The 24,822-nt window shown below is 34.2% G+C and overlaps 1 protein-coding gene across 3 annotated transcripts in view; it reads right to left on the bottom strand.

The window, feature by feature from the left end:
- AKAP9 (A-kinase anchoring protein 9) overlaps window positions 1–24,822 on the bottom strand; it is a 164,415-nt gene that overhangs the window by 14,315 nt on the left and 125,278 nt on the right. For all 3 annotated transcript variants that reach the window (XM_008048614.1, XM_008048619.1, XM_008048626.1), the window contains 12 exons: window positions 22,357–22,530; window positions 21,666–21,770; window positions 16,806–16,958; window positions 16,269–16,448; window positions 14,569–15,642; window positions 12,617–12,757; window positions 11,458–11,943; window positions 11,031–11,094; window positions 10,807–10,928; window positions 9,735–9,926; window positions 9,308–9,496; window positions 5,088–5,232 (listed from right to left, as the gene is read on the bottom strand). In XM_008048614.1, the coding sequence (XP_008046805.1) occupies window positions 5,088–5,232; window positions 9,308–9,496; window positions 9,735–9,926; window positions 10,807–10,928; window positions 11,031–11,094; window positions 11,458–11,943; window positions 12,617–12,757; window positions 14,569–15,642; window positions 16,269–16,448; window positions 16,806–16,958; window positions 21,666–21,770; window positions 22,357–22,530 (3,025 nt within the window). The remainder of the gene's footprint in view (window positions 1–5,087; window positions 5,233–9,307; window positions 9,497–9,734; window positions 9,927–10,806; window positions 10,929–11,030; window positions 11,095–11,457; window positions 11,944–12,616; window positions 12,758–14,568; window positions 15,643–16,268; window positions 16,449–16,805; window positions 16,959–21,665; window positions 21,771–22,356; window positions 22,531–24,822) is intronic.

Raw genomic sequence — 24,822 nt, 5'->3', positions numbered from 1 at the left:
TCAACACTAAAAAAATTGAGATTGTTGATAGCAACATAAGGACCTGGAGGAGTTACTCATGTAACTATAACTGCAATAACCAGTGCTGTTTGCGTGTTTTGTTGTACACTTCTTGCAGACAGTCTCTAAGCATGTTACTATAATTCGGATCCCAGAAGTGAGAATTTCAAACATCAGTTTGGATCCTGTTGTTTTCATTAAAAATGAACCAAACCCTTGCTGCATGTTTGTTACAATGAAAACAAACAAAAATTAAAATCGATAAGTATGTTAAATTTTTTATAAGTATGCAATAAAATATGCATCAGGATGCCTTTTTAATGAAAAATGCAAACTTATGCACACAAGCATATTGGAAAGTTTGAAGATATATTTACTCAAGTGTTAAACAGCCACTATTTTAGGATTTTGGTGATTCTAGGAGTGAGTTTTACTTTATTCTTTTGTTTCTCTATTCTACCATAAATATGTAACACTACTGTAATAAAAAAATATTTAACTTAAGATCTAGTAAGCTCATTAATTCATATCACAATTCATATTAATGATGTTAAGAGACAGGAATAACAATGGCTTTTGACAATAATCAGTCACGTTAATTTAAGCTTTTAAAACTACAGAAGCTAAAGATTTACATATTAAATATGAATCTAGTGACACTTATAATTACTTTCAATGATGTTTTATTTAACCCAAGTAAAACAATATTAATTATCTCTAAAAACAATCTTCAATTACGATAAGAATGAATTATCTCTAAAAACAATCTTCAATTGGGGTAAGAATGCTTCAGCTTTTTAATGACCAGTATGAGACTATGCAGTGACTCTCAAAATTTGCAAAAGCACAGGTGTTTCTACAATTTACAAGAAACAAAATTACTAAAAACACAGGCATGTATCCTCATTAGACACAATAAAAATTAGATTTCACTTTACTCTCTAATTTCTATCTGCAGCACAATTTAAATAGACACCCCTATCAAAAAGTAGAGGACAATCTGAACAAGAATATCACTAAAACAAAAATCCAACTAGCCAATCATCATATAAAAAAGAACCCAACCACTTCAGTAATTAGACAAAAGTCAATTAAGACCACGTTAAGAATCTACTATGCACCCAACATACTGGCAACAGAGGTCTGATAATACTAAGTTGGTGGCAAAGATGTGAAGCAACAGAGTACTCATATGCTGCTAGCGAGTGTACCAACTGAAATGACAACTCAGGAAAACAGTTTGATGCTACCTAATGCATTTGAGGATACGTATCCTTTGACCCAGCAATTACATTCCTAGGTATAAACTCATATGCATATGCATCAGAAGCACTGTACTACAATGTCCATAATGGTACTGACAGCTAAATAACAGCTAAAAAGTTTAAACAACCCAAATGTTCAATCACTGAGTAGATATATAAATTTTGGAATATCTATGCAAGGGAATTCTATATTATAATAAAAATTAACTAGAGATAAATGCAGTAACCTGGAAGAATGTAATAAAGAAGTAAAAGAAACAGAACAAAACACACTGATTAAGTTCCAAAATTGGAAAAGCCTTAAACTTACATGGTTTAAGAATATAAAAGTAAGCCAGGCTCAGTGGCTCAGCCTGTAATCCTGTGCCTTTGGGAGGTGAGTGGATTGCCTGAGCCCACAGGTTCGAGACCTGCCTGGGCAGCAAAACCTCATCTCTACAATAAATCAAAAAAATCAGCCGGGCATGGTAGCACATGCCTGTAATTCTGGCTACTTGGAAGGCTGAGACAGAAGGATCGCCGGAGCCCAGCAGGTTGAGGCTGCGGTGGCCGGGAGCGGCCACTGCACTCCAGTCTGGGTGACAGAATATACAAGTAGATCATAAAACTAAAGAAAAATCAGGTAATGATTACCTCTAAGTTACTGAGAGGAGCACACATTTTGGGGAAGGAGGCTTTTGGAATACTGGCAATATTCTACTTCCCCATGAATGATGTAATTGGTCCTACATATATTTGCATTTTCTACATGTTATAGTTCACAATTTTCAAAAAAAAAAGGGTTAAAAAAGAATTAGCTGCTTTCACTGTGGATTTCTTTTTCTTTTAAATGATTGTCCTCTAAAGGACAGTGGCAGTTTATTTTAAATTACATATAGCTGTTTAAAACCAATTTGACAATCTTCTAACCCCCCTTGTAACAAATATACATGTTATGAGATTGAGAAGATAATATGATTGAGGAAATTTGCTTTAACTGAATATAAGTATAAATATAAGTATGCAGGTAATAGTTTATATAAAGAATGCCAGCTTTGGGGGCTGGTGGTGGGGTGCAAGCCTCTTCCTTGAGGTGAAGGTCCTAGGGAGGTTGTTTCCTTCATTTTTGGTTTACAAGACCAAAGTAATAGTTATACTACGAGGACTTATCACTTGAGCATTTTATTTTCGATCAGGTTAGTTAAGGGTATAAGGATTAAAATGGTTAGGAAATATAGGATAGAGGCTGCTTGACTGATAGTGAAGAATGGGTGTTCAAGAGGCTGGCCTCCAATTCAAGTTAGTGTTAGTAAGTCAGCTACTAGTATTCAGAATAAGCATTGGCTGAGTGGTCGAAAGATTATACTTCGTTGTTTGGATGTATGTAATATTGATTGGGATGATGGCGAGGATTAAGATAGATAATACTAGGGCTTAAGACGCCTCCTAGTTTATTGGGGATGGATCGTAAGATTGCGTAGGCAAATAGGAAGTATCATTCTGGTTTGATATGGGGTGGGGTATTTAGAGGGTTAGCTGGGGTGTAGTTATCTGGGTCTCCTAGGAGGTCTGGTGTGAAGAGTACTAGGGTTATGAGTAGTAGTATTAGGGCTGTTAATCCTAGAATATCTTTTATTGTGAAGTAGGGGTGAAATGGGATTTTATCAGAGTCGGAGGAGGTTCCTGATGGATTATTAGATCCGGTTTCGTGGAGGAATAAGAGGTGGACGATTACAAGGGCTGCTACTATGAATGGTAGGATAAAGTGGAAGGCGAAGAATCGTGTGAGGGTGGCTTTATCAACTGAAAAGCCTCCTTAAATTCATTCTACTAGGTTGGTGCCAATATAAGGGATAGCTGATAGGAGGTTGGTGATGACAGTAGCGCCTCAAAATGATATTTGTACTCATGGAAGTACATAGCCTATAAATGCTGTTGCTATCACGGTAAATAATAAGAGGATGCCAATGTTTCATGTTTCTAGGAAAGTGTAAGAGCCGTAATACAAACCTCGGTCTACATGTATGAATAAGCAGATAAAGAATATGGAAGCTCCGTTTGCATGTAAGTATCGAATGATTCAGCCGTAGTTTACGTCCTGGCAGATGTGTGTTACAGAGGAAAATGCGGTTGTTGTGTCTGATGTATAGTGCATGGCCAGGAATAGTCCTGTGATGATTTGAATTCCTAGGCAAATTCCTAAGAGGGAGCCGAAGTTTCATCATGTGGAGATGTTAGAGGGTGCGGGGAGATCAATGAATGAGTGGCTAACAATTTTTATGAGGGGGTGAGTTTTTCGTAGGTTGTCATTAAGTTCTTGTAGTTGAATAACAACGATGATTTTTCAGGTCATTAGTCGTGGTTTAAGTCCATGTGGGAACTAATGACTTATGTTGTGTTTTTATTGAGTATAATTTTTTTAGTAGGTTTTACAGGATTTTCTTCAAAACCTTCTCCTATTTATGGGGGTTTGGGTTTAATTGTTAGTGGTGGGGTGGGATGTGGAATAGTATTAAGTTTTGGGGGAGCTTTTATTGGGTTAATGGTGTTTTTAATTTATTTAGGTTGTATATTGGTTGTGTTTGGGTATACAGTGGCGATGGCTATGGAGGAGTATCCAGAGGTTTGGCGATCAAGCGTTTCTATGTGAGGGGTATTGTTATTAGGATTATTGTTAGAGTTGTTTATGGTTGTGTGGATATTATATCATGATAGTATTGGGCTTAAGAGTTTAGAGGATTGAGTTATTTTTGAGGATGATATATTTAGTTTGTTTCATAAAGATTCTGTAGGGGTGGCAGCTTTGTATGGTGATGGTAGCTGATTAATAGGGGTTGCGGGTTGGTCTTTGTTTGTTACTATTTTTATTGTGATTGAAATTACTCGGGGTTTTTAGAGAATAAGAAGTGTTCCAAGTATTACAGTAATAAGAAAGGATAAAAAGTATAGTTTGATTATGCCTGATTGGTTGGAGGTGATTGTGGATGTGTATATATGAGTTTTAGCTATGTTTTTTGGTATTATTTTTTCTAATCAGAGGAGGTCTAGAAGTGAGGATGCTGTGTTTTGGCTGATATATAATTTCATAAGAGGGCATAGGTGGTGAATTGTAATTGGGAAAAAGCCCAGTAAGTTAGAAAATAGGAGAGGTTGAGTGGGATATTTTAGTTTGAGAAAATATGTGAGGTTGTTGAGTTCTATTGCTAGTGTAAATCCTAAAACGGTGACAATAAGTGCTGAGAATTTTAAGTATGAGGGTATAGTTATTTGTGGGGTTGTTATGGGAGGGATAGAATTTGAGATGAGAATTCCTGCGAAAATGCTACCTAGGGCTAGGCATTTAATGGGATTAATTAGAAGGGGGTTGTTTTCGTTGATGTTTGTTAAAGTTGGGAAGCAAGGTTGGCCTAGGAGTGCGAAGAAGATTATGCGGGTGCTGTAAACGGCTGTTAGGGATGTAGCAAGCAGTATAATAGAGAGGGCTCAGGCGTTGGTATATGAAATTCTGGCAGCTTCAATAATAAGGTCTTTAGAGTAAAAGCCTGTAAGGAAAGGAATGCCTGTAAGAGCAAGGCTTCCAATAAGTAGTGAGGAAGAAGTAAAGGGTATAGTTATAAGTAGGCCTCCTATTTTGCGGATATCTTGTTCGTCGTTTAGGTTATGAATGACAGACCCTGAACAAGTATGTTCAGTTAAAGCAAACTGAATGTATAATATAATAATAATAAGTATAATATAATAATAATAAGTATATTTAACTAAATGATAATATAATAATAAGGAAAACACAGTAAAATATTTTCACCTATTTATGTAACTATATGAACCTGCATATAACAATACCTTGGCTTGGTTTATCATTCTCTTGTTCTCTTTTCAGAGTCATTTTCCTACCATTCATTTGTGCATGTAGTGTTTGAATTTCAGATAACAAGCTCCTTCTATCTGCTTTCTGGAAGCATTCCATAGCTTCTTGATATTCAACACTCTGAAACAAAGGAAAATAAAAAAATCAAGTGAAGGAAATTGTGAAGACCATAAAATTAACAATCAAGAAATCTGAAAAAGGATTAATGGAACAAAGATACTACAATTTTTTTTTTTTAATTGCGGTCTGTCACCCAGGCTGGAGTATAGTGATACGATCATGGCTCACTGCAGCCTTGACCTCTTGGGCTCAGGTGATCCTTCCAGGTCAGCCTCTTGAGTAGGTGGGACTACAGGTGTGCACCACCATACCCAGCTAATTTTTTAAAAGTTTTTTACAGAGACAAAGTCTTGCTATGTTGCCTAGGCTGGTCTCGAACTCCTGGGCTGAAGCATTCCTTCCACCTTGGCCTCCCAAAGTGCTGGGACTACAGGTCTGAGTCACTATGCCCAGCTAAATTCTTTTTAGTTTAAAACTTTTATTTTTCCTTTCCAAAATGTGTGAGAATGTGCTACAGACAAATGTCCTTTTATCTCTAAATACTACAGAGTGTATTTCCTTAAAATAAGAACATGCTTTTTCATAACTACAATGAACAAAAGTAGAACTAACATTACTATGGCATTACCATCTGATATACAGCTTATTCAAATTTTCCAAATGTTCTTTATAGAAAAAAAAGTAATACTCATAAGTCTTTGTCTTTCCTAACCATGAATTTTTGAAGAGTACAGGCTAGTCATTTTGCTGTATGTCCTTCAATTTAAAAAATTTTTTACTTTGAACTAATTTAAGCTGAAGTTCCCATGCACCCCTTTGCCAGTTTCCCCAATAATAACATCTTACATAATTGCAGTACATTATGAAATCCAGGAAACTGACATTGCTAGTTAAACTACAAGGCTTACTCAGATTTCATTAGCTTTTAAACCCACTCACAATTTTTTTTTTTGGTGTACAGTACAAGATATTTTATCACATATGCAGGTTCATGCAGCCACCACCACAATCAGGGCACAGACTTTCTCATCACCACAAATAAACCATTTTGTAGTCAACCCTCCTCCTTAGCCCCTGCCACTGACTGTCATCTATCACTATAAGTTTGTCATCTCTAGATGCATGTATAGATAGTTTGTTCCTTTTTAATTGCTGAGTGGTATTTCATTGTATGTATACTCCAGTTTACATTCGCCTGTCAAAAGGCATCTGGGTTATTTCCAGTTTTGGCTATTAAACTGCTACGATATTCATATATAGGTTTTAACGGAGACATAGGTTTTCATTTCTGTCTGATAAAATAATTGTGAGTGTGACTGCTACACTGTATGGTAAGTGCATGGTTGGTAAGAAATGGCCAGATCATTTCCCAGCGTGGCCTCCCATTTTACATTCCTACCAGCAAGGTACAAGACGCAGCTTCTCTTTGTCCTCACCAGCATTTGTTTTTAATTCCAATCGATGTGTAGTATCCTCAATTTGTTTTCATCTGATATTTCTCCAAGAGTAGTTATGCATTTAACAGAATACCACAAAAGTGATATTGTGTCCTTCATATCGTATGATGCCTGTTCCATTACTGGTAATAATAACTCAGATCACTTGGTAAAGCTGGTGTCTGCAAGGTTTCTCCATTGTCAAGTTCCTGCTTTTCACTACTTTGAGATTACATAAATATGCTTTTCTTATCAAACTGTTTCATACTAGTTTTAGCATTTGTTGCTAATTATTGCTCGAATAGGTTGTTACTATAATCTTTACTGAAGGATGATTTCCTAATTCTATTGTTTCTTCTACAATCACTAGCTATCTACTGTAAGAATATTTATTTATATCAGTATAAACTCATGAACTTTTATATACTCTTTGGTTTATAATTTGTCACTATCATTTAGTTTGGCATTTAAATTTTGGACAAGCTGCTTCTGTGAGCTTTGACAATCTCCTTTCATTCTTTTAACAATTCCTTACTTGCCAGCAAAACACAAGATTCCAGGTTTACCTTGTACTTTCCCTAATCCATTCCTGGAATCAGTTCAGTTCTCCAAGGGACTTTACTTTCTTTCAATGAAAAATGTACTTAAAAGACAAGATCTGGGTGCTAAGTGTTATGAGTAGATTCTGAGTACCAATTTGATCCCATTACTAGTTATGTCTTTTCAGGTTTTCTACTTTTTCCTGATTGAGTTCCGATGAATGATTTTTTTTTTTTAAGAAAAATTGTTATTTCACCCAAGTTTTAAAATTTGTTAACAGTTGTTCAAAATATTCTATTCTCTTTAGTTATGTATGTCCCAGCTATATCTTTAGTTGATTCCATCTTCATTCTTAATTTTTAAAAAATGTATGCTTTATCAAAAATTTTGCTTAACCAATTCTTCAGAAAAGTTTCTATTTTATTAGCTTTTCAAAGAACCAACTTTTTACATTGTATACTCTTTATTTTACCAGTTTATGTATTTCATTAACTTTTTTCTTTATTAAAGTCAATCCTCATTATTCATGGATCCTGTATTTACCTTCTCACTAAAATGTATTTGTAACCCCCACATCAGTACTTGTATGGCTTTCATGGTCTCTCACAGACATGCATAGAGCAGCAAACATTTTAAGTTGCCCAATGTGCATGTTCCTGCTGAAGTCAAAAACGGTGATACTCTGCCTTCTTGCTTTGGCTCTGTTACTCTAAACAAGTATCCTTTTTATAATCTCCTTAATGTATTTTCAAATTTGTGTGATTTTTGTGATTTCACTTTTCAAAATGGCCCCCCAGACACATGAAAAAGTACTCAACCTCACTAATCATCAGAGAAATGCAAATCAAAACCACACTGAGTTACCACCTAACCCCAGTAAGAATGGCCATCGTTAATAAAACAAACAATAACAGATGCTGGTGAGGATGTGGAGAAAATGGCCAGGATGCAGAGACAAAGAAACACTTCTACTAAGCTGGTGGGAATGCAAACTAGTGAACCTCTATGGAAGATAGTGTGGTGATTTCCAAAAGAACTAGAAATTGACCTTTCATATGACCCAGCAATTCCCCTATTGGAAATATACCCAGAGGAACTCAAATCATTCTACAAAAAAGATACATGCATGTTTATTGCAGCACTACTCACAATAGCAAAAACATGGAACCAACCATGCTGCCCACCAAAACGGGACTGGATAACAAAAATGTGGTACATATACACAATGGAATATTATGCAGTCATAAAGAAGGATAAACATATGGACTTTGTAGCAACTTGGATGGATTTAGATCTATCACAGAAACAAAGAATAGAGTACCATATGTTCTCACTCATAAGCAGACCTTGAACAATTATCATAATACTATAAGGGATTGGCAATTGTGAGAAACTGCCAGGGGAGAGGGGATGGGATTGGTAGTTGAGGGAAACTGCCAGGGGGGAGGCATACGTCATCATCAAGGGTACTTGCATAATGAACATTTGTATACCTAATCCTGAACTGTACCCCACATCTTTAAAATAAAAAATAAAAAAAATTTTTAAATGGTCCCCCCAAGTGTAGCAGTGAAGAACTTTGTGGTGTTCCTAAGAGCAGGAAGACTGTGGTGCCTTTTCAGGAGAAAATATGCAAGTGAGATAGGCTTCTTTAAGGCATGATTTATAGTGCTGTCAGTGGTATTCAACATTAATGAATTAATTGTAATATATAGTAAATAGATGTCTTTAAGCAGAACCACACGTAAACAAGGTTATAAACTGATTGGTTGATGAAAACATTGTGACCAAAAGTTTAAAGGAACTTAGCCCTGTGTTTCCCTTAGGAGCAATGATTGCTTAGTGATTACAGCAACTGTATAGAACATAACCACTATGAATAATGAGAATTTACTATATCTTATTCCTTCTCATTTTGTGGTTTATTCTGTTGCTTTTTCTAGCTTTCTAAGTTAGACAACTAGCTCAATGATTTTCAGTCTTTCTTACTTTCTAACATAAGATGAAATATTTAAGATAATATTCTTTTCCTAAATATTCCTAATGCCTCCTATTATTGTTAACCATCATACTGAAATTAAGACTCTAAAACTAATCAATAACTCATTTTCTTATTACTGTTAAAAAATGTTCTTTAAAACAAAGTTTCATTTAGATACCTGTTCTTGTAATCTCTGTTCCAAACAGTTTAATAATCCAACTGCATCTCTAGTACCTAGAGCTGTCAGCTCAGTCTGAAATGCAGCTAGTAAAACAGTACGCTCTTTTAAGAAAACTTGTTGAAGGGCAAGCAGCAGTTCACCTCGCCAGTCTGAGCAGCTCTCATGAGATTGAGAACTATCATAAACCTAGCAGAGTACAAACAACAAAAGTTAGTTTTCAAATGAGCATGTTTTGAAAACATTCTAAAAATACTAATCTCCTAACCAAAATGAATATTAAAAGCCAAAGAGCATATTTATTTTCAAGTGTGAAAATATATAATCAATGCAAAAACATATAAAAATAATTTAATTTGCAATATGTACTGTTATTATTGTTACAAGTAATATAAGACTTTTTAGATGCTGAATATTCTTTGGGTACCTTGGCTTCTCTGTGCACTTGCATTTTGGTAATTAAATCCTTAAGAGATAAGATTGTATTCAGGTATGCTCTTCTTTCTTCCAGCCAAGATTCTGACATCTGCTGAAGAGAATGGTCCTCTCCATCATTATAAGGAGACTCCGTAAGAGAAAGTACCTGAATACCCTCATTGTGGACAGCTCTCAGTAATCCCTGGAAACCAAAATTCCAAAGCCAGAATTACATCTTCCTCAAAGACTGAAAAACTTGACAAAAAAATAGAAATAAACTTTCAGCAAAATAGCTTTATCTAGCCATATTGATTTAGAAAAGCCACTGCAGACAGAAAACTCCAGCTTAATCTTACTGAATGCCTTGTTCCTGTGAAGGGAGTAAGTCAATCCCTGTAGACTGTCTATGAGTTTTCACAGTTCTCATTTCTACATTCCTTCTATTTAGCTAATGTACTCTTCCTAGGTTTAATGATTAGCCACTAACTAGTCAAAAGAAAAACATGGGGAATAACTTCTAGTCTTTGAAACTACTTTAAAATAATTTTGGCAAATAAAGACATTAGTAATAAGAATTATTAAGAAAAAATCTTCATACACATAATTATAATATATATTACACTTTACTATCTGTAAAATATGGGAAAGAAATAAAACTGAAACCCAAAGTTCCTTCTAGCTATGCCATTCTCTCTTTGGAAGAGCTCGCTATATAACTTTTTTTGGGGGGGATACAGGGTACCCCCCCGGTTGCTCAGGTTGGTGTGCAATGGCAGAATCATAGCTCACTGCAGCCTCAACCTCCTGGGCTCAAGTGATCCTCCTGCCTAAGTCTCCCAAGTAGCTAGTGCCCCACCATGCCTAACTAATTTTAACTTTTTTATAAAGACAAGGTCTTGCTATGTTTCCCAGCCTGTCTTGAACTCCTGGGCTCAAGCAATCCTTCCTCCTTGGCCTCCCAAAGTATTGGAATTATAGACATGAGCCACCATGCCTGACTCTACTATATAACTTCTAATAAACTACTGTGTTCAATGTAGAAATACCGGCTGAGTTAATAAACAGTATCTATCTTTTAGTACCTTTATTTTCTTTGGAAAAGAATCTGCTGGACTTTCACCTTCTTCTTCTTGGCCTTCTGACGCTGTGTCAAATCCCTGACTGTGTGTAAGATAAATTCCCTGACCCCAGTCTGATCCAGAATCTAAAATAAAGAAAGTCATTTGCTGTTAAGTCAACCTGTCCCCCATAAAACAAAACTTTTTAAACAAACACTATTAAAATTTCAGAACTTTATATAACTTACCACTGGAATATATTTCTCTAGTTTTGTAAGCATCAGAATGTGTTAATTCAGGAATTGAGGATCCCTAATTAGAGAAAACAAACATTTTTTGCTTTAATAAAAACGGAACCCAATGAATCATCCTAGTGTTTTCTAATGCTGTAGGGAAAAAAAGCATCAATTTTGTCATTCACAATACATGAAATGATCCATAGTTTATAATAGGCTATATTTTTTTCCTTCATGAATATTACTACAATAAGAGACAATCATGAACTAACAGGATAACAGGTTCCAAATCCATAAAGGACCTTAATATATTATCTAATTCTACACAATGGAAAGATTTAAAATGATAATAGTATCATAAGGAAGACACTTCCTCAAGTTTCTTTTTAAATTTTCTCTTAAAGAATGTTGACAAAAACACATCGTAAAAATGAAATACCTCTTTAGTTCTTAGACACTGTATCACTGCCTTCAAGGTCCCACATTCCTCTGTCAGTAACTGAACACCATTATAATGTCTCCTCCTTAAGGTTTCAGTTTCTGAAATATGTCTGGATTCCATATCCAAAATTTCAGCAGCATGTAGTTCTTGCATCTGCTCAATTTTTTCAGTAAACTGACTGATTATTTTAGTGATTTCTTCTGAGGAACAGTCACTCTGTAAATCAATTTGGATTCCAGCATTTTTAACAAGAATATGTGGAGTCTGATTGCTGTTATTGACCTTGACAGTCCTGTTTGTCTGGGATGCAGAGCTTGTTCCTACTTTCACAGGAAGTTGCTCTAACATGCAAAACTTTCTGTTTTCTTGTAGTTCAATCTTATCTTCTTTCTCTAAGTGGGATAATTTCTCTTCTGCCTCTATGAGTTGATCCTTAACTTGGCTTAAATCTTTCTGAAGAGATGCCACATTTGCTTCTTTTACCTAAAACACAATGGATGGTAGAATATTCAGTTAAAAATTTTTCCATATTAAATTTTCTGTAATAAAAATAGAATCCAATGAATCATTCTGCTGCTTTCTAATGTTAAAAAAAGCAATCAACTCTGTCATTCACAATAAATGAAACTGTTCATGGTTTATATCAAGTCTATAATTTTTCTTCATGAATTTTACTATAATGAGATATTCGCAAATTCATAAATTAAAGAATAAAATTAAAAGTAGGTGAGAAAAAGTATACTTGATGATCATATTTAATTTTCCTCAGAATAATAGGAAAAATATTTCAGAAACACTCATAGTTTACATTTATATTCATATGTATGGCCACACAGTATTACAGAAGCATAATAATTTTATCAGCTTCTACTTTTGGTTCTCATAGATATATGGTCCTTTTAAACTCTTGTCTTTCTCCTACTTCATCAGCAAACTAGAGATTAAAAGTATTCTCCTTACAAAGATTCCCAAGGAAATCAAGCAAAAAGATGTTGACAAATTCTAACAACAAAATTTTTAATCAAATCCAGAAAAGACTTTTAAGTTAGCTTTTAAGTGGTGGATCTGGGTTTGTTTTACAGGAAAGAATATTCTTTGAAATGAAATTAAAGATAGGTAGAAATAAGTGAATTAGGAGCTAGGTTGTTTATCTTACCAAAAGCTCTTTTTCAAGTTTTTCTGCCTTTTCTTTATAATTGGTAAGTTCTTCTTTGGTCGGCAATGACTCAGTTCTAAGAGCCTCAAGTTCACCAAAAAGTCCACTCTCTTCACTGGTAGTAATTAGCTCAGTAGTTATCTGAATGGCAGTGGAAACAATATTAAACACATCATTAAAATATATATATATTAAGTTCATGGCACTCACACGTTCTAATACAACTTTCTCAGGAATGACTGCCTACAGATAAAAGAGGTTGCAATGATCAATGCTTTTCAACAAATAGGAACTCTTTATAAGAACCATCATCTTATATTCTTGAGACAATGATTCTCTTCTAGAGAAAAAACTGATTTCCTGGGAATAAAAGGTAATAAAACATGCTATTAGTATATATCCTAAAAATTTATAAATTATTATTGGAAAAATTCTTTGTTACCAGTCAAAAGTGCTTCATATTTATATCACTTTCCTCAAAAGAAATCAGGTGTACAAGGATTTTTCTTAGACGTTATTACATGGACAGACTCATTACTATTTTAATTATTTATTACTTACAATAACTTATGGTTCCAATGGGTAAGAGGAAAAAGCCTAGTAAACAGAGTTATTATCCTTTGCAAAATAAATTATATAATTATAGAATCATTATATATGAATTAATCTCCTGGTGTTTAGATAAACTGCACTTCTACTGTTCAAAAGTATAAATTTATAAAGTGAGAATTTGGGGAGAAAAAAGCCCCTGTCATATCTGTCACATGCTAAGAAATAACTCCAATTTCAGATCTTTGCATAATTAGACTCACAGAGGTCAAACACAAATTTTTACTAAAAAAGGATGAACTCTATTATCAGATGCAAAATTTGTAAAACCTAATGATTTGCTACCCACAAATTAATTCAGCAGATATATAGAAAGATCATATATTTTCTTTCTTTAAAGTCTGTAGTATTTGCAATGCTAATATATTTTGATATTTTTCATTATGTAAAAGAAATGTAATATAACATGCACTTTTGTTAAACTTAGTATCTCTTAGTTTCTTCTGCCTGCTCTATTTAATGAGAATGTTAAAGAAATAAATATTATGTTTGAAGACCAAAAAATAAAGTCTATGTCTATTTTCCTATTGATTGTAATATCAGTGTTAAGTTAAATTTGGCCTGAGGCTGTCTCTGTGACCTTGAGTTCCTATGCAAGGAACTGCAACCTAATTTAGTAGTATGTAAACAAATTGGAAACCTAATTTAGGAGTATAAAAAACAGCCAGGTCTCAGCTAATCACAAGCAGCCAACTGATCATTCCATGTCCAAATATGGGAAATGCCTAGCCATAACCAGTCAAACTATTTCTGTACTTTATTTGAGAGTTCTGTCTATAAAGATTCCCTGTTTATCACTGCACAGGAGAGCTCGGTGAACCTCCTCTGGTTCTGAGGGAGGCCCAATTCATGAAACGTTCCTTACTCAAACTTTTGTGTTTAGCCTGAAGTTTTTCTTTTAGCAACAACATCTTTTTATTAAAAAAAACCTAGCCAGGTGTAGTGGCTCAAGCCTATAATCCCAGTACTTTGGGAGGCCCAGGTGAGAGGAGTGCCTGAGCCCAGGGGTACAAGACCAGTCTGGGTAACTTGGTGAGACCTCGTCTCTACAATATATCAAAAAATTAGCTGGGTGTGGTAGCACGTGCCTCTAGTTCCAGCTATTTGGAAGGTTGAGGCAGAAGGATTGCCTGAGTCCAGGTCAATGATGACCGTGAGCATGCCACTTGCACTCCAGTCTGGGTAACAGAGTGAATCTCTGACACACACACAAAGACATTTTGAATAAATTCTTAGATGTAAACAGAGCACCATATTTAATTTAATAAATTAGCAATCAGCTTAAAGAACAAAAGAGCTGCTTGGGATATTTAAGTGAAAAAAATATCAAATACAAAACTAACCTTGAAACCTTCAAAATCTCCTTGAGGGCTTCTTTTCCTTTCTTTCCCTTCTTGTTCTTTCTCACTGTCCTCCAATAGCTTCTGTAGTTCAAGGAGTTTCTTTTCTTTTTCCAAATCATTTTTTACTGCAATTTCTACTTGTTCTTTTTCTAAAATCAAACGAGCATGCATTTTGACCACCTGACTTTCTAATTCTGATATTCTCAAGGTTAAAGCTGATACATTTGGCTCCATCTCATTTTCTGTTAGTTGAGTTAAATTATGTATATTTGTTCTTTCAGGTTCTGACGAAATTGTTTGTTTATCTTGACAGAACTTTGCATATTCCTGAACTGCTTCAAGTTGGACCTGGCACACAAGAGCAGCAGCTACTTTTTCCTCAAGAATTTTCTGTAGGTTTACAATCTTCTTTTGAAGCATTTCTGTTTCAGATTGGCCTTGTTCCTGTATGTGTTTTATTTGTTTATAACACCGGGTAAGTTCTAAATCCTTTGTACTAACAGTGCTTTCCAGTTGTAGCAACTTTGTTTCTAAACTACTTATGGAAACTTTGCTGTTTTCTTCAAAAGGTTTGAGGAAAATCTGACTTTCTATAGGTTTAAAAGCATCCTCAGGAAGGACTACTTCCAGTTCAAGTTTGTCTTCACTTAGATCATCTGCAGTCATGTTAACACTTTTCTCTGGTACACTTTGGATTTTTCCCATGTTTTCACGTTCTATCTTTAAGCTGCGTAATTCTTGTGTTAGCTGACTTACTTTAAAATTGGTTTCTTTAAGTACATTTTTTGTGAAGGTCATTTCTTTATTAGTGGCTTCTACTTGCTGTGCCAAAGCCAATTTTTCAGCTATAACCATATCCAACTGATGTTTTAAACTGACTGATTCTTCTGGGAGTGAATTAGCATCTAATGTCTTCTGTTCAATTTTTGCCAATTCTTGTTGAAGTTTTTCAATCACTTCATTAAGCTGCTCTATCTCTTCTTCTCTAGTTTTCTTTATACATTCTTGATCACTCATCAAACATTCTATTTGGCTTTCAAGATCCCTTATCAATTTATTTTTCTCTTCAATAATCTATTAATTAACAAAAAAATTAACACACATAATAAATATGCATTCATATTTTGAAAGTTTTATCTTATTTTAGGGCAGGACCTAAAAAAGATGATCACACAGAAAAATAATATACTACTACTCAGATCTTACTTTAATTTCGAATATATTACAACACCTCCCCCATCAATCAAACAGGTACTTGGAACTTCAATCAGAAAGTTCTGTCAAGTGTAAAGTGATTTCCGCTTTTAGTAGCTGATTTCCTGTTAGAAAAATAGTTATCAATACATTTCAACTGAAAAGCATGAAGTATTAAAATAAAATCTACAATAGATGGTACCCAAAGATAATTATCCTGTTTAACTTACATTAAGTAGAGGAATTTATAATACATTTGGTTAGAATAATATGGTAAAATTTAAGTCACAGAGCATCCCTAAAAAACATTAAACTCTTTAATATTATTAGGAAGGGATAAAAATACACATATATTATTAAGACAGTGTCTTAACTAACAAAATTAATAAAAAATAATTAAGATTTTTTAAAAATTTCAGTGGAAAACTGAAAAATGTAACCATTTTGCCCTTTAGAATTCTGGCTCATGTCAATTTCAGATAACAAACAATTTTAAATGAGTATACCTTGTTATCTGCTGTAATTTCAAGTTGCTGTTGAAGTTTTGCAATTTGTTCATTTAATTGGTCAATTTCTACTTCTTTTTCCTGTATTTTTTGAGCAAATTTCCCAAACAGCACATGTTGGTCCTGAGTAGACACAGCATCAGATGCCTTTATGACAAATCCTAGTTTCTCCATTTCATCCTAGGATTAAAAATGACTATCACAGTTAGATGTACCATTACATGTCATTTTCAGAACATTCTTTCAAGTAACTCTTAACAAAAGATAATAGTGCCTATAATGTACAAATGAGAAAGATTAGTAACTATATGGTTATTGTAAATCAATAATTCTTAAACTATTTTCATCAAAGGCCTCAAAATTTTCATTTATTTATGAATTAAAATGTTTAAGTTGGGTTGAAAAAAAGTTCCATGCAAATGCTAATGTTCCTCTGTTAAGTATTACTTAGCTGTTGGACTTAGCAAATATTTAATAAAACTACACAGGACCAAAACTATAAATTACTTACAGATAAAAGCTTTTCAAACTAATTACCTTAAATAACTTGTTTTCTTGTTCGAGTTCTTGTAGGCGGGTAGTAGATTCCTTTTTCTGTATTTCTAATTGCATATGTAGTTGCTGAACCTCTTCATTCTTATTTTCCAGTTCTTCTCTAAACTGTTCTAATTGTTCTTCTAAGTTTGTGATCTTTAATATCAAAATTATCAAAAGTAAAGAGAAAAAAGTTTATACAAATGTGTATTGGCCAAGATAAAATGAAAGGTGCTGTATTAGCTTTACAAAGTTTGTATGCTTAAAACACGAGTCATAAGAATAAAAAAAGGTGGTTTCTAACCCCAGTTTAACTTTGTGGTTCCTAGACAAGCTCAAACTAAACACCACTGACCTATACACCCTAAGCAGAGAGGAGACCTTCTAAGGAACAATACAAGCAGTCTTCTACTAAAACATCCTCTCATGAAGCAGAAAAGAATCACAGGAGGAACGGGAAAATTCCACATATTTTATCTTAGTTTATGTTAAATTGAGATGCTATCCGAAGCCTCAGAAAAGTTGTAGAATTAAGTCAGTTTTTTAGCCACCAAGTAAGATTAGCTTAATTTAGTACACAAATATCTAATTAACCCACTGAAAGTTTGGCTGTCATGTAGCTTGTTAACCAGAAGGAGGAAACTAAGTAGAAATGAAGACCAAGAGAACTTTAGGTCTGAATTACAAAAACTCTTAAAATTCAAGTTAATTATATAATTTTAGGAGAAAATTGGAGAGCTCCTATAGGTAGGACAATAAAAATTTATTAATTTCTGTAGGTGGATTATCAATAATAGTAAAGCAACTGCTCTTTGATAGTTATACAGACTGAAACTAATGATGAATATTAAGAACTAGTTATTTTTATATTTAAAAAACTGTTTTTGATTGAGGACAGTAATAGTCATTTAGCTCATTTTTGTAGTAACTTAATAAATACTGAATGCATGGATTTCCAAATGTATCTTTACCTGATCGTCAGAACTGCTGATCAAAAAGCACCCTAAGATGCAGAAACAGTATTTAGTGACAGCTGGCTCAGAGAGCAGCCTATAAATCATTTAGCCTTAGAAGGTGAAAGAGGGCATATGCTGATTACATGCTGACACACCACATAATTAGAATCATATCCTAGCACCAGCAAGCCAAGACCTTAAAAATCAGCTTAGTATTTCTTAAACGGAAATAGTATCAATACTAGTAATAATAACCATGATTTATAAACAATTTACTACTAAGTACTGTGCAAAGTACTTTATGTGTATTATTGTCTTAAAACCCTATAACAACCTTATGAGATCTCTTCTGTGTCCTCATTTCAGAGATGAGGAAAGGAGTCACAGAGAGGAGGAGTAACTTGCCTTGAAGTCACACAAATAGTATGTGGTAAAGCCGGTTTTTGAACCTGGGAAGTTTGCCTCTGGAGCCTTTCCTTCTAAACTATCATTTATCCTGCTTCTAATAACTAATGTCTAAGACTTACATTTAAAAACGTCTCTCTCACACTGGTTATTAGACTCAGCAGATACCGAAATACATTTGGTGGTTATATATGAATAATTATTAGGTTGTTGAAAACTGTACGATTATATCTTTTTCAAAGTTATCTAGCGTAATAGTGTTCATAACTATCCCTTTCTACTACTTTTAATGACAAAATATTATTGTAAAATAAACACACACATAGTTATTCAAGTTCAAAATAGCTGCCATAGCCGTGGCATTGGTGGTTCAGTGGGAGAATTCTCGCCTGCCAAAATTGCTGTCCTACTTCATGTAACATTTATTTATTTATATTATACAATAGCTTATGCCCAAAGTCTTAACTCTGTGATACTTGTGAGCCTTGCTACTCAAAAGTGTGGGGGGTGATATCTGAAGCTACAGAATTGACATTGCATGGAAGCATGGTAGATATGCAGAATGTTATGTCACACCCCAGAATTATGTTTCAATAAGATTCCTGGGTCATTCACACGCATACTGATGTTTCAGAAGCACTGGCCTAAAAACACTAACTTTCCTATTTTACGTAGCTGAAGTTGAGGCATCATATCAGATATGTTAATCTCCCAAAATGATACTATGGGTCATTCTTTCCTCTTATTCAGCAAGTTCCAGTTTAGTGCAATGCTCTCTTATTGCTGAGTCTATAATAACCCCAAACCAGAAGAATATTAGTAAGATTTAAAAACAGAGACTGGTAGCTTTTTATTTTAGTCTTGTTTATTTACCAACTGAAATTATCATTTAGATTAATTTGCAACTGTTTTCTTTTTTTTAATGTTTTAATCTCTTTCTAATGTATATATATATATCTCCATAATTAGACAGTAGATTCCTTGAAATGCATTGTTGGTTGTACAACTGGACAGCAGTCTCCATATGCAAAAGAGCTCAATAAATGTTGAATGACAGTCTTGAATACTTCTCACCAACAAGATAAAACAGGCCCCAGTGCTTGGGCAGTAAAGCATCACAAGAGTTCCAAACTCAGACATCTAAAAGGAATTCTTGTTCAACCAGTCAGTGTGTGACCATGAGGAAGTTATTTGGTCTCTTTTAAGTATCAGTTTACACATCTGCAAAATGGAGACAATAGAGCCTGTCTCCAGGGAGAGTGTAAGGATTGACAGTATAAAGCATTTAAAATACTTAGCACTTTCTAGTACAATCCTCGAAAAAATTATTATTATTTATTATTGCTATCTGTAAGCTAGATCTCATTAGCTCTATAAAGAGCTAAAATCCATTAAAGGCATCTTTTTCTACAAGAAATATTTCTATCTATCTCCTTATTATTCCCTGCTTCCTATAATCCTGAAACTCCTTTCTTTTAAACTTTTCATCTCTTTCTACTCATTCTGAATTTCTAAATATTCTAAAAAAATTTTTAAAATGTATACAAATTTAGGCTCCGAGAGTAGTGGAAAGTATCTCAAATATAATGATACACAGGGACATCTCATGTTTACACACCATTAGATATCTAAAAATATTTGCCTAATTTTCAGGAAAAAAAGCTTTAAGTTATTTTCACTAAAAGACATGCTTCAATTCTATGTTTCCGTCTCTCAGTTTCCAGTTACAGGTAAGTGAATGGGTTCTGAAGAGGACTTGTTAATGTTATTAAAAACTAGTAGCAGAGGAGGGTGTCAGTTTAAACTCATTCAGTATTTCTGGCCCTGTCTCATCTGTAAAAACTGGAGATTAGTTGGTAGATGTTCTCTAAAGGTTTTTTATAATTTTAAGCAACTACAATTCTGAGTAAAAGGTAGACAGTTATTAGATACTTAATTCAAGAATTGAAGGTATTAGTAGTGCCATATTACATTTAAAAGAGAATAAAAAATATAAAATTAGTAAGCTTAATAAACTACCCAGAGTCAACTATCATTCTTTTAGGTCTAGTGTGAAGGTTCATCTTTTGTAGGGAACAGATAATTTACTTATTTAGCTTAAGGTAAATCTTTAAATGTTCATTCTTTCAAACAGAAGTGGTTTTATATAAACAAAAGTACTCTTCGCCTCCCACAAGAAAACCAAAACTCAGAATAAACCAGAGCCTCTCAGATAAGCATTACTTAGTATTATATGATGTTAAGAAAATAATTCTTCTCAAGGAAATGATCATTTCAACTATAGTCATATATATAGACATCTTTTGTTGTTCTCTAAACTACTAGTTCTCTGAGCTGTAGTTTTAGCTGATGTTTAAATCATTCTTGTATTTTTCAAAGAATTTATTAACATTTCTATATTGTTTAAGTTTAATAAATATCTATCAACATTAATTAAATGTCCTGAGAATATTATGTAGAAACAATTGTGTATCATTAGACAGAGTATGATATGTTTTAGAAAAACTATAAGTAGACAAAGGCTTAACTTATAAATTAATTGGCAAGTTGAAATTACCACTACTCTAAAAGTAAGTTTTTCTTTTCTTTTTTTATTTTTTATTTTTATTTTTTGAGATGGAGTCTCACTCTGTTGCCCAGACTGGAGTGCAGTGGCTGCTCCCGGCCACCAAAGCCTCGACCTGCTGGGCTCTGGCGATCCTTCCGCTTCAGCCTTCCAAGTAGCTGGAACTACAGGCGCGTGCTACCACGCCCGTTTAATTTTTGATTTATTGTGGAGATGAGGTCTCGCCAAGTTGCCCAGGCGGGTCTTGAACCTGCGGGCTCAGGCAATCCACTCACCTCAGCCTCCCAAAGGCGCAGGATTACAGGCTGAGCCACCGAGCCCAGCTTATTTTTTATGGCTGGCAGGGAGTAGAGAAACACAGGAGAGTTTTATATAATTACTATTAACTGTTTGGGAGATTTTTTTGTTTTTTTTTTTAGAAAGAAGGATTTATTGAGAGAACAGAAGAGCTCCCACAAGGGGAGGGAACCCAAAGGGGTTGCCCTAACTTTTTGTTCTAAAAAAATATTTTGTATATTGAAAAACAGCACTATAATCTTCCAGGGCAATACAACTTTAAAAAACGAAATAAATCCACAGCAAAGCAGCAATAATCCAATGCTCATGCTATGGTTAGGAGAAAAGAAAGATATTGCCCTTTATCCAAACACTACTGTATCTCCCCACCCTCTTTATGTCTGCTGAATTGTCCCTCTTCTGTCCTCTTAAAATTCATTCGTTTTATACTGCCTATTCTCTCCACCCAGAATATGTTCTTTCAAATCAGCTTATTTGTTCATATGCGTATTGCCTTCCAGGTCAATTTAGACATTCAGTTGAGAAACAGTCTAAACTTTGGTTTGGATCATAAACTCCATTCTGTTAAATGACACTTTCAAGGCAAATGATTTTAAATGATTCAAAGCACATGTTGTCACTTAAAAATAAACTCCTTACCTCTTTTTCCTTCCTGTCTATGGCATCTCGCTCAGCTTGCAACTGTACTTCTAGGGACAACTCTGCTTTAGCTTCTACAGCTCCAAACTGTTTTCGGTCATCTACCTTTAAATACATAAAAATCTTCTCAAAATTTCAGACATTAATCCTGATTACCCATTGTTTTGGAGAAGTAACAATTCTATTTCTCCAGTTAGAAGTAGAAAATCTAAATTAGTGAATAATCAAAAGGTTACAGATATTTTTTCAAATGTATTTTTCATAAATTCAAATAGGAATTTTTGATACTGAAAATTCATTCCTCAGATAAAATGAAGGAATCCCCAATCCACCCTCCCAAGCTTTTTATCCTGCTCTTCTTTCATTTATTTTTGCTTTCTTCAGTCTAATAGAGATGGATTTCATTACTTCTTAGTCTGCGGTAAATCTCCATACACTGGTGTCAATTTTTCACATAGCTACTTTGATGGCTAAAAGGGTAATTAATTCTTCTGGTTCAACTATTCTTCCTTTCTCAGGACTAAGGTATGCAAATGATAGTAGGAAATAAGAATAAACAAATTACTATGATGTCAACAAGGGCATAAAGACATATTATGTAGTAAATAATATCAAGCAGACAATTTTTTATTTAAAAGAACTGATATTCATGAAAACGCTTAATAAAGTTAGCTCAAATAAAACATCCCACCTTTTGAAAAGTGTCTGTAATGAGTAAGGCTTGCTCCAGTTCCCTGACTCTGAACTCCAGTTTCTCAATTTCTTCATTTCGCTCTTGTATATCCCTTTGAAGCTGCTCTTTAGAAAGCAAAAGTTCACTGCATTTGTCTGTTTTTTCTTTCAGATGATTTGTTAACTGTTCAACCTGAAATGTAAAAAGTCAAAAATATGGCTTTAAAAATTTTCACCCAGTTCTTAACTACAAGTTGAATATCCCTAATTTGAAATCTGAAATGCTCCCAAATTCTCAACTTTTGTTTTTAAGAGATGGAGGTCTCACTGTGTTACCCAGGTTAGAGGGCACTGGCTATTCACAGGTATGATCGCAGTGCCCTTTAGCCTCAAGCTCCTGTGCTCAAGTGTTTCTCCTGCCTCAGTCTTCCAAGTAGCTGGGACTACAGGTACGTGTTACCATGCCCAGATCAAAATCCAAAATGTTTAAAGCACAGACATGGCTCTCAAAAAAATATTCATGGGAACATTTCAGATTTGGATGCTAAACCAGTAAGTATAATGCAATTATTACAAAATTTTCAAAAACTATTTTTAAATGCTATGCTAATTACATTTTAGATAAGGACAGCAACTACTGTCTCCAACAAAGGTGACATTTTCCAAAGTGGTAAAACTGAGCAACATTAGTAAAAGAGAAATAATAGTGCTTTCATATAATCTTTTTAAAAAGTTCTTTCTCTAAAGACTAAGACTTTCTCAGCTAGGAAGAGGAAAAAAGGTAGCATTTTAAATAATGCTGTATTATTTAGTAGCACAACCACACTGAGACCTAATAACAACGACAAATTTGCAGAGTACTAACTTAATCTTGTGTGAGATAAAATATCCCAAATAATTATTTCGTGGATTATATTTTGCTAACAGTCGCTTGGAAAGGTTTTTCAACATACACATCGCCTCTTCCCAGAATAGAGATAAGGATGCAAGGTGGTGAAAGGGATCTGTGTCTTGAAAGTTTCCTAGTTTTGGTTTCTCCACTACCAAAAATAAATGATAGAGTGTTCCAGGACTTATTCTCTAAGACTGATATGCAAGTCCCTTCAAGTGAATGGTTCCATGACATAAAAACACAGGAAGGATTAATATAAGTTGGTATATTATAATATAAAGTTATGAGATTAGATGTGATGGTAAAAAAATAAAGGAATTCTCTTTTATCTCAGTGAAATACTTTGAGGAAGTTACCTGAAAATAACAATTATTCCTTAAAATATTAAAAGAGTGCAAGCTGAACTATAGCTGTAGGTTCAAGGATGACAGCAATGAAGCCACTGAGGAGAAATTTAACAATAGCAGGTTGACTAAGACTTGGAGTGAGATCAAGAGAAAAAGTAACAAAATAGATACAATGAAATAGTGCAATATATAACTACAGTTAGTTTTTTTGGATCCTGAGAAAATCAGGACTCAGAGCTGGAAGATAAGGAGAACATAAATGGATTACAATGTTCCTGGAAAAAAGCAAATATGTGCATTCTGTTAGTTTCTTAAAGCTTCATGAATGAGGCAGATCAACCTCTTTAAATACAAGAAAACTATGTAAAAGCAAATGATAGTCTAAGTTATAGAGCTTAAATATTCTTTTGAATTACAACAAATAACTATTTTTTAAAAGCTAAAAATATGTTTGTTAAGAACAGGGCAATAGCTACACACTGGAGAGGGTTGACAACTTTTATAGTACTCTAGCAGGTTAGCATTTTAGTTCAGTGAGTTTAAAGGCACTTTATACTCTGCAATTCTTCTAGATAAATTAAATGAAGTAAACTGCACAGAAATTACAATTGAAATAAAAATGGTTTCCAGAAATAATACTCGTTAAATTAAGTGTTCACTGTGTGACAGAACAACACACTCCTATTATGTGGGTGGTATTGCAATCTATTTTAGAAAGGAATAAACAGAGATTTGAGAGGTCATGTCATTGTTACATACCTATTAAATGGTACAGCCCTGATACAAACTGGGATTGCTTTACCCTAAGCACAATGTCTTTATCACCATGGCAAGTAATCTTTAGAAATATATATAGTGATTCTTCCCTCATTCATGTAGTATTCATTTGGTAAATGTGGTAGAATTCTGATTGTTTCTATATGAGGAAAATATACAGTTGTGGTAAGAAAGAAAAAGCTGGAAGACTGGTTACGAGACTACCACAATGATCCAAGTAAATGATGATGTCAACTAGAAGTTACCTTTTTTAATTTTTTTTTTTTTCTGATTCAGAGTCTCACTCTGTCATATAGGCTGGAGTGCAGTCGCATGCTCATGGCCACTGCAGCCTCGACCTGCTTGGCTCAGGCTATCCCTCTGCCTCAGCCTTCCAAGCAGCTGGAACTATAGGCATGTGCCACTACATTCAGCTAATTTTTAAATTTATTACTGAGATGAAGTCTCGCCAATTTACCCAGGCTGGTCT

Source organism: Carlito syrichta, unplaced genomic scaffold, assembly GCF_000164805.1.
Source record: "Carlito syrichta isolate Samal-C Ts95f unplaced genomic scaffold, Tarsius_syrichta-2.0.1 Scaffold47750, whole genome shotgun sequence".
In the NCBI taxonomy this organism is placed as follows: Eukaryota; Metazoa; Chordata; class Mammalia; order Primates; family Tarsiidae; genus Carlito; species Carlito syrichta.
Note: the sequence above shows the minus strand (reverse complement) of the source record. Positions and strands in the feature narration are given on the sequence as shown.